The sequence below is a fragment of the Daldinia decipiens genome (assembly GCF_022478715.1).
Source record: "Daldinia decipiens strain CBS 113046 unplaced genomic scaffold F4813scaffold_73, whole genome shotgun sequence".
Lineage (NCBI taxonomy): Eukaryota > Fungi > Ascomycota > Sordariomycetes > Xylariales > Hypoxylaceae > Daldinia > Daldinia decipiens.
Genome location: NW_026054616.1, coordinates 1 through 15,518, shown reverse-complemented (window position 1 = coordinate 15,518; position 15,518 = coordinate 1). Strand labels below are relative to the sequence as shown.

General features: G+C 37.9%; 2 protein-coding genes across 2 annotated transcripts; one reads left to right on the top strand and one right to left on the bottom strand.

Annotated features, from left to right (window-relative positions):
- Nucleotides 1-1,203: 1,203 nt before the first annotated feature.
- On the bottom strand, nucleotides 1,204-3,454 carry F4813DRAFT_401260 (G protein-coupled glucose receptor regulating Gpa2-domain-containing protein). Its single transcript, XM_049248384.1, has 2 exons — nucleotides 2,279-3,454; nucleotides 1,204-2,182 (listed from the first exon to the last, which is right to left on the bottom strand). The coding sequence occupies exons 1-2, from the start codon at nucleotides 2,959-2,961 to the stop codon at nucleotides 1,333-1,335; spliced, it is 1,533 nt and encodes a 510-aa protein (XP_049094381.1). The 5' UTR covers nucleotides 2,962-3,454; the 3' UTR covers nucleotides 1,204-1,332.
- A 3,210-nt stretch (nucleotides 3,455-6,664) lies between these two features.
- Nucleotides 6,665-11,288, top strand: F4813DRAFT_384043 (uncharacterized protein; the record flags this gene model as incomplete). The annotated part of the gene is made up of 7 exons (XM_049246019.1): nucleotides 6,665-6,677; nucleotides 6,782-6,921; nucleotides 7,059-7,562; nucleotides 7,642-7,815; nucleotides 8,798-9,241; nucleotides 9,321-10,840; nucleotides 10,877-11,288. 7 exons carry the CDS (start codon nucleotides 6,665-6,667, stop codon nucleotides 11,286-11,288), a joined length of 3,207 nt encoding a protein of 1,068 aa, XP_049094380.1.
- Between the last annotated feature and the right edge of the window lie 4,230 nt (nucleotides 11,289-15,518).

The window sequence follows — 15,518 nt, the reverse complement described above, 5'->3', positions numbered from 1 at the left end:
TGTAATTGTCGATAGCGGTATTCGGAAGGGAGAGTAGAGATGGATGCGAGCGGGATAATTGTCGGATTACATCAAGGATAAAAAGAGTAAACGTGAGATAGAAATCGATCAGCCGCCTTCGAAATAAGGCGAATAGGCAGTAGGAGGACGTAGTTCCCGCGCCTCGGGCTACTAAAGTTCGATGATAGATTGGATAAAAGATAGATTCGAAAGACTGCGCGTCGATGGACCGGTCGGAAATGGATAAGTCGGGGATGTCTCGGTTCGATGAACAACGGGTTCCGTAGTTGAATTGTACCAGGCAGGTAGTCACTAATTTGGAGGGTTGTAATTAATAGGTAAATATTTAAATCCCTCCGGTCCGAAAGAGTGGATAGTGGATCTGATAATAACGTTGACGCCGATATTTATAAGTCGAAGTAAAGTAAGAATGTGATGATAATATTTCGTCTTCTTTCCTTGTTCTACCCCGCTGGTGTTGATGAACGACGCATGAACATGAACACGAGACGAAAGAGGGAGCAAAGAGGAAAAGAACCAAATCAAGAATGGTAAGTGTGCATATGTTGGTTGAGTCTGCAGTCCGAAGGATTTTTTTTCTTTCTCTTTTCGTGATGCAATGTGGTGAGACGAGCCCTGGGCATAAGCGGTTAGACTCTCGGGTTATAAGTTGTCATTTCGCTGCTGTTTTTCATGAGACAAGGAGGCTAGCAACCCAGATCAATTTGATAGGATCTCGTGGAGGACAATACGCTCAATACATACATGTATGTACGGATAAACCGGCTTATTGGGTTTATGTATGTATGTGTGCATATGTACATGTTATGCAACGCCTGTCATTACCTCATTCAATATTGAGGTACATGTATGTACCTACATGTAGGTCATGTATCATGTACAGTACGTGTACGTGTTTCCACGGGCTATTTTAAACAAGGATGAGATTGCCGGGGTTTATACTTCGTATAGAAGAAGGATGGATGTACATACATGTATGTAGTAAATTCAATGGTTGGTTCGGTTGAAGGCTGACACACATCTTACGGAGATCTTACAACATACATACCTAGGTACCTACCTAGGTATCTATGTATTCCATCTGGCTGAATAATCAAGCACGTGAATGTCATAGCGACACTTCAACTCATTTCCATTCTAGCTCAAAGCTAAAGATACATGTATTTATGTACCTAGAGGCTTAACCAACACGAACCTCAGGGCACAACAGACTTCATCCGATCATTAATAAAATAGAAAAAACTTGTGATTACCAGAGTTGATTCTGTTTCTTATATTCTATTTATATCCCCAAGACCGAAAGTTCTAATCTCATAAACGCAAGCTTCCCACCCTTTGCGCGTGCACTTTTTCTGAACTATCTATCGAGTGGGCTAAAGGTTCTCGTGATCTTGTCTTGGAGTGTTCTTGCTCAACCTCTACTACGACCGTTGTCACGGTATCCATCTGGATTCCCGCCTCCGCTGCTCTCGTAATACCCCTTAAGGATTCCTGGCTCCCGCTACCTGGACCTCCAACCCAGCGGCTATTGCCATTCTTAGAACGTCCGTCTCTCCCATCCCACCCTATCGACTCTCTGAGCCGTCCCAGTCCCCACACTGCTCTCCTCCGTCCCTTGCTTTGCCGGCCATCTTCGCGGTTACTGGTGTGAACTCCGCCCTGCACCCAGACCATATTTCCGTATCGTCTCCAATGCGGTGTTCTCATAAATGCGAATGTCTCCAAGCCCATGTCCTCGGAGTCGAGGGGCGCGTTGAAGATGATAGAATGTCGTGTAGTCGAAAACAACAGGACGTCCAACCATCCATTAGAGGCTATCATGGCGCCCGCCAGGCAGAAATAAGCTATGCTCACTTGCGTTCCAGACATGCTCACCACACGGCCCAATGCTAATGGTGCTGTACATAATATGTATATGACCGGATAGATGAGGAAAGCGGGATGGTGTCCCGAAGGGTTTGTCTGGGTTGATGTGTTATTCGTATCCGATTGTGTCGAAGCTGATGGACGACTATGTGAAAAGGGTTGAGAGAAGGCCCTTTTCCGGTGAAGGAAGAAGAAGATAAGGGAATACAGGATACTCGTCATGACAAACGAGAGGAAGATCCATATGTAGTGAAGCCATAGACGAAGCGACTCGAATCTGACATTTATCCAACACCTTCAACCAATATTAGTCATTTATGTTGATATCTATAAAACACATTGACTGGGTGACTGGGTGTTAGTGAATGATATCACCCATTCTCTCACTTACCAAGCTGCTGCGCGAACATAAAACCCACCAGCCCCTTTCCCGTTATTGGTAGCGGCCACACCGGCAATAGCCATAACATAAATAAACACCCATAAACCGATAATGGCAAGATACAAGGCCCACTGCGGCGGTTTGTACCCTCTCACGACGGTTAGATAAGTATGAATAGCAATAGCGCATATGAAGCAGCTCGCAGACAGATCTCCTGTCGACACAAACCAGCCCTGCGCCCAACAAGTCGGAACTCCTACGGCAATCTCGTGGTTCTGGATCCACGGAATATTCAACATGAATGCCGTAGCCTGGTGCATGTCAGCGAAGAACAAGTTGTATACGAGGACGAGAAACTGGTTTGGCGGCCCTCGTCCTACTGCTTGTCGTCGCTGCCGTTCTCCACCGTGTCCCTGTGGAATAGCCTTCTTGGATAACCCAAAATTCCTTTGGGCTAAACCTAGCGACAGATCGTTTGCTGGGGACTGGTGACCTTCGTCTATTCCCTTTGGGTTCCCAAAATGCCATGTAATTAACTTATACGTCAGGAATAGGAACAATGTGGACGTCGTGATAAACGACACCATGCCACAGACGGCGACGGCGATGAGTCCATTCCTATGGTCATTAGGCAGAGGCAACAGAGTATCGCTAGCTGGGGCCAATGGACCATAGTCTTCGCTATAAGCCATGCCCGTTTATTTACCTCCCTCGTAGCACGCTGTCGTGCAGCTAGAAAGCAGCCACACGCTTGGACACTTGGATGATGCTTCGCTTAAGATTTATTTTCCGAACGGACCAAACTTCAACACGATAGGAGACGACCAAAGGATATACTCCTAGCCGATGCCAAGTCTGTCGCCGAGGTTGCGATGCGTTAGGGTGTTTCGATTCCACCCTCTCTAAACATAGGCTAGTAATAATAAGCTACTCTCCTATGATATGACAGTAGAATATAATAGGCCGCAAAGCCGTAGTAAATCGGTTCCCATGAAGAATTTTACAGCTTACGAGACGATCTTTTTTTCTTTTTCCCTCCACTCATTTCACATTTTTATTCAACGAGTTTGTAAGCGACGAGTCAGTCCAGGTGTGCTAATTCTCGGTAGCGCTGCCATTAATGGAGCACTCATTATGCTACAGCTTACTAGGTTAGAAGATAGGCCTAGCTACACTGGGCTAGCAAAAGGAGTTCATGACAAGTGGAACATCTCGGAGGGGCTACCGATTCTTTATCATTATGATCCTTATTGCCACGTGGGAAACACAAGCTTCGGTAAGGTACTATGTATCACCTTGATTTTGCCGAACAAGGTGTATGCGTAGAGACCGTGTAACAGAACGGCAGCATCTTAATAGTCCTTCTCTCCTTCTCGGTCTACGCGACACTATGTACGTACGCCGTTAGACAACCATAATAGGAGCGATAGCGTGTAGGGAATTCGTCGGTTTTATCTCGTTACTAGTGTATCGTATATGGGTAAATACTTATGATAGTCGCGATTATGCATATAATTTACCATTCCTTTGATCTTGATCCCTCATCCCTGCTTACTTAGATGCACCATTGAGCGAAACATTGCCCAGCTACTATGTAGGTAAAATACATGAAAGCCGACCGAAAAATCGCCAGCATCACTATACTACATCTCTTAATCGATGCCCGCTCTTCCCGTCTTTCTAGCCCTACCCTATTGTCAACATAGTTTCCGCCTCAAAGTGGTTGTTATGTATGTTATGTATAAGGTATGGTATGCAGATGGCGTGCCAAGGTAGGAAGTCTAGGCGTAGTTCGCCAAGTATGTTGTTGGTCTTGGCTGCATTTCAGCTCATATGTTGCCCCTGAGCAATTCGGACTCTCGGCCAATCTATTACCTTGGTAAGACGCCACTACAGTAAGGAACAGACTAGCTACACAACCTAGGTAACAGACGACCTAGTTAGAAGTTAGATTTGATACTTAATGGTCACTCCGTGGCATGAAGCGACCTATTTCACCATTAAGGAAGTTTTATTCTGTATGAAAGGACATGAATCATCAATGTAGTAGGCCTTGGCTATCTAGATAGCATGGGGTCCCCATGTTGCTATTTAAAAGATGAGTGCGAGAAATTGGCCGATTGGTACAGATCGAACTTCAATGACATTGATGAGTACATGTATGAACCCAAAGTTTATACATAGGTATGTTTGGTACTTGCTTATCATAAATGGATTTCTCGTTTCGAAAATGAAACCTACATGTAGCATGGTTATGTTGAACTTAAAGCGAGTATTAAAGTTAAAGTACGGGTTTAATATTTGCTCGTATTAAATAAGTAGTGCATAGTAAGTATACGTCGTGTTGTTAATTCTTTTTTTAATTCTTCTTGTATAATTTATTATAAAAGTGATGTTATGTAAAACCATACTTTTGCTTGGATCTTAGGCTGCTAAGTTGACATCACGTATGACTATGTACACATGTTTTAAGTTATCCCTTAATTAAGCCTAGTTATTTAGCCTTAAGGCTAGTTAAGTGGTAGCGTACCTACATAGGTAATGTTATCGGAAAGTAAGGCTATGGAATTGTATAAGAAGGCTGAAAAGGATCTGCCGTGTTAAACAATACGATACACTAGCTTTGTCTCCTAGTAAAAGACTTACGCCATTGGAAGTATTGACACTAATGTTGCGTGATTTTCGTGAATTGGAGGAGTAAGTATATGGTTAGCTCAAGGAATGTATAACCATAATGAAGTTATCACGAGGCTGAAACCAAAAGGCGTCATTGAATGAAGGTGATGTTCTAGGGAACCCAGAATATCAGATTCTTACAGCGAGGCTGCAAGGTCTGTATGTATACACAAAGGCTAAAGGCCGTGACTTAAGTCCTAACTCCCAACCGTGACAGAAGTTGTCATATTATCACTGCAAAAATAAGTGTTAAGCATAATATATGGCACTTTGGCTTAAAATGTATACCTGAGGTAAGATATAATCAAAACCCTAACACAAACCTGCGCGTAATAAATAAGTTCGTGTAAATCATACAGCTACCATAATTTATCTTCAAATGGTCCTAATAATATTGTTTGGAAAACAAGGTGCAATTAGATGAAGATGATAGTAATAGATGTACTTGCGCATGCGCACTTCTAGGTAAGGCTGACCATGCCTAATCCGGTAACTTATACAAAGCAGGCCTTAGGATTGGCTGTGATTAGCCGCATCATACAATCTCCGTCATCCCGCGTCCCATTTAAAGCTAGCGTTGCCGCTGGGTAAGGTCAGGTACCATTACTGCCGATAAGCGGGGGAAGGGATAAGACTGTTAAGTATCCGTGCTGTACTTTTAATAAGGTTGTCTCATGTTATCAGCTTTAAGGGCTGGTAAATGGGGTAATAACATTTTAAATAAAATAAAACGAAGCATAAAAGATCTATTTTCAAATAACAAAAAACATTTATTTTATCTCTTAAAATACGTTGAGAATGATTGCTTAAGTTAAAAATTACAAATACTTGTATGTACATAAATCAGCTTACCTCTTAAGTTATGTAATTAACGTAGTAGGTTAGAAACCTTATATGCAACTAGCAAAGTTATAGCGCGCCATTGGTCCAATGATTGGTCTAGTGACCTTTTCTCGCGGGCGGGCCGTCAACGACAAGTCTTTGTGCTGGTTACTACCTACAAAGGGTTATAATCAGTTTTCATTGATAGTTACAACTACCTTCCAAACTAATCCTGGTCGGTTATACTTCCATTTCTACATCTGTTAATTGACCACCCTGCCCTTAGCTCAGCGTCAAGCTAAGGATATTTGCTTCTCTGAAGCTACGTCCATGCGCGCATCATCTCAATAGACATCGCCCACATCATTTTCATATCTCTTCCGCAACCACCGACTTACCAACCATAACAGCAACTAGTTACTCCTATCAGGCCGCCTACGCCTGGACTTGGGCGTATCGACCGGGTATAGTACTAATAGTGCCCTCACCAGCTACAACTGCCATCGCGTCTTCAGTCTCTAGCTGCGATTCATAAAGTGCAAAGCAAGGCGTATGTAGACATACATTGTTATGTGGTTGATCCCTATAACTCAAGCAGCTGCTGATACTTTCCTAGAACTTGGGCATTCCATTCACCAGCCGCCACTCGTTTAAACCCAGCACCAGCTACCGTAGAGCGCCGCCTATCTACTACCTAACCCTACCTACCTTCCCTCCTCGCCATGTTCTGACCTCGGAAGCGATCCTACACACATTATCGCGCCTGCAACGAGCCCCCTCTTCATCCTTGTCAAGGTATATATTCGACTAAACACGACATATTCCTCGCTAGTTGTGTGCCACTGAATTCTCGGTCATATCGTATTTGGAAGATAATTGGAACTAGCGTGTAGCATCATGGCAGCGCCTTGTAAGTTTCGCATCCATACCACGCTCTTCAATTCTTATCTATCTTATGTCATTTCTATTGGATACTACTCATCAAGTAAGCTAGCATTAAACTAATAGAGGTAGTGACTACGGAAGAGGAGACCCGTTATACGGAAGTCATCGATGGCATCTTAGCTATCGCGGACCTCGAAACTGTCACGCGCAAGAAAGTTCGCATGGGCCTCGAAGCTGCACTGGGCGGGAAGGATCTGAGCGATCAGAAGGTGCGTGGCAAGTTCCTAAGTTTTATTACTGCAACTTGATTATCTACCTTTACCTCCTGGTATCCTCGTCAGGCTTTTACTTTGGAGCATTACATCATGCGAGGCTTCTACGTTTTATTAACTTAATATTCTCATAGAATGCTATCAAGGCGCTGATCGAGGAGCGTTTTGACGCTATCTCGTCAGGTGCTCCGCCGCCATCCTCTGCAATTCCCCATCCCGAATTGACTTCTCCACGTCCTTCGCCCCCAGAACAAGCCAATGGCCACGAAGAAAATAGCCAAGATGCGGATGACACAAACGGGGATGAGATAAAGGTTTCAGTGCAACCGCCTAGGAAGAAACAGCGGAAAGAGAAGAGTGAAGATACGGAGGACGCGGACGCCAAACTGGCAGCAATGCTCCAGGCACAGGAGAACCAGCGCACTCGCGCAACACGCGGAGGTGGGAAGCCTAAGGCTCCGGCGAAGAAGAAGAAGGCCACACCTCGGAAGAAGAGCGAAAAGAAAGTCGGACCCGATGATGATAGCGACGTGGCTGGAAGTGAGGAATCAAGTAGCCGGCCACGAAAAGCTGGAGGAGGGTTCCAAAAGCCCTTTAACCTTAGTTACCCGCTCGCCGAGCTCTGTGGAGAATCGCAGGTGAGCGTTCCTTGAGTCAAGCTTTCAGCTAGGGCTAGGTCCCTGTAGCAGGTGTCCATCTTCTAACCCTTAAGCACAGCTGTCCCGACCGCAAGTTGTCAAGAAATTATGGGAACACATCAAAGGCAACCAACTGCAAGACCCAAATGACAAGCGGCAGATACGATGCGACGAGAGGATGCAAGCTGTTTTTAAGCAAGCTAGGGTGGACATGTTCCAGATGAACAAGCTGGTTGGTAACCACCTCTACCCGGTAGACGAGGAGTAATTAGTGAGTTGGTAAGTTGTGCTGCAGGTACTCTCTTGAGTTGATCCTTAGAAGATATAGCTGGTTGGGCTTATGTGATTAGCTAATGGTGGATGGCTACATGTTCGTGATATGGACGTGGCATGCTTTATGATCGTTTTCTTTACTCCAGCTGAATCCTTGAATGCGGCCGTAGGTGGGATCGGTCGGTTTACCATCGGCGTTAGGGGGGATGAGATTGATGCATCGGCGAAGCGGCGTAGTCACTGGGCTATCTATTCAGGATGGGCTTTGATAGTTAGGTTCTGAGGCCTCATCTCAGAGTAGCTAAATTAACAAGATGGACTACGAAGGAAATGTTTGGGGTTAGCCTAATGGCTGACCTCTGTGTTCTATTTACGTGTTTGTGACCTTAAATGAGGTGAGCGTAAGACAGTCAGATATCACGGATAAGAAAACCATTTTACCAGTTGTTTATAATCCCACCAGATTCAATATTACATACCTAATATACATATCCAATTAAATAACATACCTCTTACATGTTTGCCTGTTAAAGAAGGGTATTAAGTCGGGGTATGCCAAATATCCATCCCTTAGGTAAACACTACCTACCTAATCATCCCGCCATTTGTGGCGGGGGGTTTCGCGCCCCGCGGTCCTGTGGCTGTGACAAGGACAAAGTACCTAGGTAACCTCCATACATATATGATGTATGTAGGTACCTACAAGCGCATCGCCTAAGGTACCATGAAGCCACTGCCCGCTAAAATTCATCAATTAAAAAGGTACCTATGTAGGTAAGGATTAAATAGATCCGACTAAACACAGGTATACTCGTATCTCCTAAAGATATGGACATCAGTCCAATATTTTAGATACATTCGGATACAACATTTCAATTTACGACCTTGCTACTTGGAACATATCGGTCGTGTCTCTTCGCTCCATAAACTCTCTGCGGTCCATTATGTCTGCTACTGCCGAGGGCTCGACAGACGCGTCGAACGAAGCCCCAAACTCGATACAAGCTGGGCAAGGCCGCGGCAGAAGCGAGAGGAATTCGAGAGGCAGAGGTAGAGGGCGTGGGCGTGGACGAGGTGATGGGAACTCTAGGGGTGGAGGGCAAGGCAGATCGCAACGTGGGAGAGGAAGGGGAGCTAACATATCGGGGACGCATACCTCTTCTTCAGCGACGCCGCTTCCTCACGGAGACTCGGACAAGGCAGCATCATCTCTGCCCCAACCTCGCATCCCACATTTGGCTAGCGAAGCGAACGCCGACCAAGAAGATGTGGAGGCCGAAGTGTGCTTCATCTGCGCGAGCCCCGTCATCCACCAGTCTGTTGCTCCATGCAACCATAGAACCTGTCATATTTGTTCCTTGCGGATGAGGGCACTATACAAAAATAAAGAGTGCGCGCATTGTAGGGTATGGTCGATTCTACCACCATAATAACAGCTTCATTGCGTAGAGTATTAAGGGCTAACATATCTTGTCGCATTGGTAGACACTTGCTCCGTTTGTTCTTTTCACGGACGATGCAACTAAACGATACCAAGACTACTCTGACACCGACGTTACTAGTACAGACGATAATATCGGTATTCGGTACACGAACGAAGATATAGTCGGAGATACTATCTTGCTTTTGCGTTATAATTGTCCAGATGACTCTTGCGACTTTGCTGGCCTTGGTTGGCCAGACCTGCATCGACACGTCCGTACCACTCACCACAAGAAGATGTGCGACTTGTGTACAAGAAACAAGAAAGTATTTACCCACGAACACGAGTTATTTACCGACAAGGAGTTGGAGAAGCACATGCGACATGGTGACGACCGCCCCGGCGCTGTTGACCAGACGGGATTTAAGGGTCACCCATTATGTGCATTCTGTGGCCAGAGGTTCTATGACGATGACAAGCTTTACGAGCACTGCCGGAGCAAACATGAGCGGTGCTTCCTTTGCGACCGCCAGGATCCTAGGCAGCCTCATTACTATCGAGATTATAATGCGCTAGAAGAACACTTCAAGAAGGACCATTTCTTATGCCTCGATCGCGAGTGTCTTGAGAAGAAGTTTGTTGTCTTCAACTCTGAGATAGATCTGAAAGCGCACCAGCTTAGTGAACATGGTAACTCCTTATCTAAAGATGTGAGAAGGGATGCCCGTCTAGTCGACCTTTCGAGCTTTGATTACCGACAGCCTTACCAGCAAAGACGGGGCGGCAGTGGTTCCGGCCGGGATAGAGATGGGGATAGAGACAGAGAGAGGCGCGCAAGAGGTCGCGATCCGAACGCAGATCCTCTCCCGGTCAGCTCGGCACAACCCCTTCGACGAGACGAGCTTGCTTTCCAGAGACAGATGGCTATACATTCTTCACAGTCCGTCTCTAACCGGACATTCGGTGGGCAACTATCAACAGCACCCCCTTCAAACAGTGCTATCCCTGCTGTCCAAGCAAATCAACGCACAGTAAACTCCCCTGGTTCGTCTGTCCCAACCACTACCACCACTGCACCGTCTATCGAGATGGAAGGGCTAAACTTGACGGACCCGAACCTGTCCCCAGAAGATCGCGTCCGGCTTCTGCGGCATTCCGGTGTAATCGAACGGGCATCGAACCTATTACAGAATGACCCGAACAAGATTGCCACATTCCGTAGTCAAATATCCTCCTATAGACAGGGCAAGCTGTCGGCTGCTGCGCTCGTAGATGCACTCTTTTCTCTATTTTCAGATACTTCGTCTACTACTCTTGGGACGCTCGTTCGTGAGGTTGCGGATCTTTTCGAAGACACGAGTAAGGAAGATGATTTGCGGAAAGCCTGGGGCGACTGGAGGGCAATAAATGAAGATTACCCAACTCTGCCAGGCTTGAGCGGTATGCACGGCGCAACGTCTTCTAACACTGGCTGGGCCGCCGCCGCCGCCGCTAGTTCTCCTCTTACAGCTGCTGCCGCGCCATCCCAAAGGCACACAACTCGAGTTCTCAAACTCAAAAGCTCTACCCAGCAATCACGGCGGTCGAGCGTAGAACAATCCTCTACTTTATTTTCTAGCTCAAGCTCTCCGCGACGTCCGCCACCGATGCCTCCCGCAGCTTCTTTCCCGGCCTTACCATCTAACAGCGCCAACACAGCCAATACATCGCGGCCGGTGGCTACCGCGCTTTGGAGCTCTAGCACAGCGTCCCAAGCCCCGACCAGAGCGCCGAAAAATTCTAGTCGAGAAGAAGCATTTCCAGCCCTTCCCACGGCGCCCAAGCCTACGACGACGATATTCGGTTACGGGACTGGAAGTGTACGTAGAGATGCTGGTGGCTCAAGGAATACTGGTTTCTCATGGGGAGCATCGGGTGGGGATACGTTTACACAACCGGACGGCAATATTAGTGAAGATGGAGTAAATGATTTTAAGAAAGGCAAAAAGGGAAATAAAGGCCGGAAGAAAGTGTTGGTCCAATGGGGTTAACTGTGCATTTAAGCATGAACTTTTTACAATTACTTATGTTGTCGACGCAAGCTTGTTACACTTTACTTTATTGTCAGATTAATCAGCCATATTAAATGACTTAAAAATCTTTAATCTCATGTAAAATAACGGTGTAATATGCGTTTTTATAATTTTACCTTATTTAATTAAATCATTAAAAATATTATAAAATAAACTTTTATATCGTTTATTTAATACGTATTTATTATTATATTTATTTAAATGTATTAATTTAAATTTATTTTATAAACGTTATAACGTTTTAATTTTTTATTTTAATATATATATTTATTAATATTAATTAATGTTATTAAATAATATTAATATTAAAATATAAAAAATAGTTAATTATATAATTTAATTACGTATTATTACGTATATAAAATTAAGTTTAAAAATATTAACTTTTTAAATTAACTTATATATATATAAAACAACTTAATAATAAATAATAATAAATTATAACATTTTTATTTTAATATCGTATGTTTTTTTTCTTTTTTTTAATATATATTTATTAATATATATTTAATCTTTATTTAATTATTACTTTATATTTAATTTTTTTATATTAATTAATAATTAAAAAATTATTAAATTAATGTTGGTATATTAAATGACTTTAACCTTAATCATATGATTATATTTTTAATATAAATACCATTTATAATTACATATACTTATTTTATATAATATTATCCATTTTTAATATAAGTTATTCCTTTTTTTTTTTTTTATTATTATTTAAAAATTCTTAATATTAGGTTTAATAAAGCTTGATTTAAAACTAATGAACTGGTGTGGTGTTACATTATTAAAAGCAAAGGTATTATTATATAATTTTAAGTTATAAGCTATATAAAAGTTTAATATTTATTGTATTTTTTTAATTAAATAATAAATTGGTACTAGTGTATTAAGTAACTTTAACTTTAATCATATGATTATATTTTTAATATAAATACCATTTATAATCGCACACATTTATTTTATATAATATTATTTACTTTTAATATAAGTTATTCCTTTTTTTTATTAGTTTTATTATTTAAAAGTTCTTAATATTAAGTTTAATAAAGCTTAATTTAAAGTTAAAACGTTTAAATCTTATTTAATAACAACTTTTAATAATTTAAACCCGTAATACCAGTTTTAAAAAAACTGTTATTATTATTAAAAATGTTTTATTATGGCTTAATCGGGTGGCTTTTTACAGTTAATAAAGTTTACGATTTTATAGTTTATAAAGCTTATAATATATTAATTAATAGTTAAATTTACGATAATTTTATTAATACCTTTAATCGATAACTTAAATATAAGTTAAATAATTTAATTAAATAATTTAAGCCTTATATTAATTATATTAACTAATTTAAAGATATTTTACTTATTAATTAATTTAATCATATCTTAATATATTAATTAATATATACGATATAATATAACTTTATCGAGAGTTTTATCGAAAACCTTATTAAAAACCTTATCGAGAGTTTTATTTACAACTTCATTAATAACTTTAACGATTACGTTACTTATTAATTAAATTAATACGATCTTCGATATTAATATTTTTATACTTTAAGTTAAGATATATAAAATATAATACGATTTAAAAAGTATTATTATATTAAGATTTAATTATCAGTTTTAAAATACGTAAAAGCCATGGCGTATTAAACTGGTGCTGGTGTATCAGGTGACCTTGATCCTGATCATGTGATTATATTCTTAGTATAAGTACCATTTATGGTCGCACACACCCATTTTACATAGCATCATCCACTTTTAATACAAGTCATTCCTTTTCATCATCAGTTTCATCATTTAAAAGTCCTTGATATCAGGTTTAATAAGGCTTGATCCAAGGCTAAGACGTCTAAGTCTTATTCAGTATTTTAGTTAATTAAATATTAAGAGATAAAAAGTAGTTTTATTAAATGCGTAAAAGGATTACGGAGATAAAGTTGGTAAAAATACTAGCAATTACCACGTTTAAAGTTATATTTTAAGTTATTTAAAAATAATATATAATGTTTTTTAAGTTATATTATACTTAATATACGAAATAATTAATTATAAGAAGTTAATAATAAAAAAGGTAAAGGCTTAATTAATTAATTAATTAATAAATTATTAAGTTTATTATAAAAAAAGTAAAAGTTTAATTAATATTAAAGCTTATTTAAGTTAATATTAAGATATTAAAAAAAGCAAATAACTTAATTACAAGGATTATTTACAAAAATTATATAATACCGGAATGAAAAAAGGAATAAAATTAATTAAGTTTATTATAAAAAAAATAAAACCGTACGACAATCTTTTTATACAATTTTTATACCACAATCTTTATATATATTTAATTTAATAATAAGTATTATAATTAAACCCGTTATTATACAATTTTATATAACTAAAGAATATAATTTAATGATATAAGATATTTAATTAATAAATTTTAATTAAGTTAATTAAATTATACGGCATATAAATTCATTTAAGATATAATTTAAAACTTAATAATACTTAAGATATTAAAAAAGTTATACCATAAAACTATACCATAAGATTAATAATCAAAAGCCTTAATAGCTTTAATAGTTTAAATAATGCGAAATTTTTTTTTTAAAGCTTAAGATTCGATCCCCACTCGTATTATTTTATTTCTTTTTTTTTTTTTTTTTCAAGTCCTAGCCTTTATTTTATAAGTCGAATTTAATCTCGTAGCCTCGATAAAATTCGAAAGGAGGTTATAAACTAGTGCTAATATATCAAATAACTTTAACCTTAATTATGTAATTATATTTTTAATATAAATATTATTTATAATCGCACATACTTATTTTACATAATATTATTTACTTTTAATATAAATTATTCCTTTCTTTTATTAGTTTTATTATTTAAAAGTTTTTAATATTAGGTTTAATAAGGTTTGATTTAAAACTAAAACGTTTAAATCTTGTTTAATAATTATAATTATTATTATTTAATTATGTATTTAATATAAATATATTTATTATTTTTTTATATTTATAACTTATAGTTTTATTTTACATATTTATTTTATATATTTTATCCGATTAATAAATCTTTATAATTCTTTTAAAATATAATGTTATTATTAATTATTTAAAGTTTTTTATAAGGATTTAAATGTTAAAGTAATATATTATATTTTATAAAAAATATTAATTCTTATTTAATAATAATTATTATAAGATTTAAAGCTGTAATTTTAATCTTAAAAGGATTATTAAGTATTAATTAATAAAAATAACCTTAAAAGTTAAAAAATTAATTTTAAATATCTATTAAAAAAACTTATAAAAAAACGAAGGAATTATAAAAATCTTAAAAGTTATTAAGTATTTAAAATAAACTGTTATTAAATTATTATGAAAATTTTTTTACAAATTAATATTATTTAATTAAAAATATTTTATTAATATAAAATAATTATAATTAAAATATGTTAAAAGAATATTAAAAATAATTATATAATATAAAGTTATTTATAAATTAAATAGTTAAGAATAATAATTAACATTATAAGACTTATAAATTAAAAGATATTAAAATATATAATTAAAAATAATGTATAATTATAATAAAACCGTTATTAAAGGAAATAAAATTAATACTTTTAAAGATTATAATTAAAATACAATTAAATACCAGTAAAAAAAAGATATAAATTAAAATATAACATTATAATTATATTATTAAAACAAATAATTTATGGTTAATAAATAATAAAATTTAACGTTAAAAAATTTATTTATTTATTACCTTAAATATGTAAAAGAATTTATTAATTAAAATATTAAAGTAAAATAAATGAAATACTATTAAAGTTATTATAATAACTTTATTATCGCTTATCTTAATATACTTTTAAAAAGTATAAATAAAGGTTAAATTAATGATTATTTATTTATAAACTAAACTTTACGCTAGAAAAAAACGTTATACAATAGCTAAAAAACCGATCAGCCTCCGATAAATAAAGATAAATACTATTTTTACTTTTATACTAAAAATAAAAAGCAAAGCCACCAATGCGAATCATTAATAAACCAGATATTTTTTATGTTTTTATTATGGGTAGGGTTAGGGTTAGGGTTAGGGTTAGGGTTAGGGTTAGGGTTAGGGTTAGGGTTAGGGTTAGGGTTAGGGTTAGGGTTAGGGTTAGGGTTAGGG

Coding starts and splice junctions, on each gene's coding strand:
- F4813DRAFT_401260 (XM_049248384.1), bottom strand. CDS start 2,961: ATGGCTTATAGCGAAGACTATGGTCCATTGGCCCCAGCTAGCGATACT. Junction 2,183..2,278: donor TATGTTCGCGCAGCAGCTTG/GTAAGTGAGAGA, acceptor TATTGGTTGAAG/GTGTTGGATAAATGTCAGAT.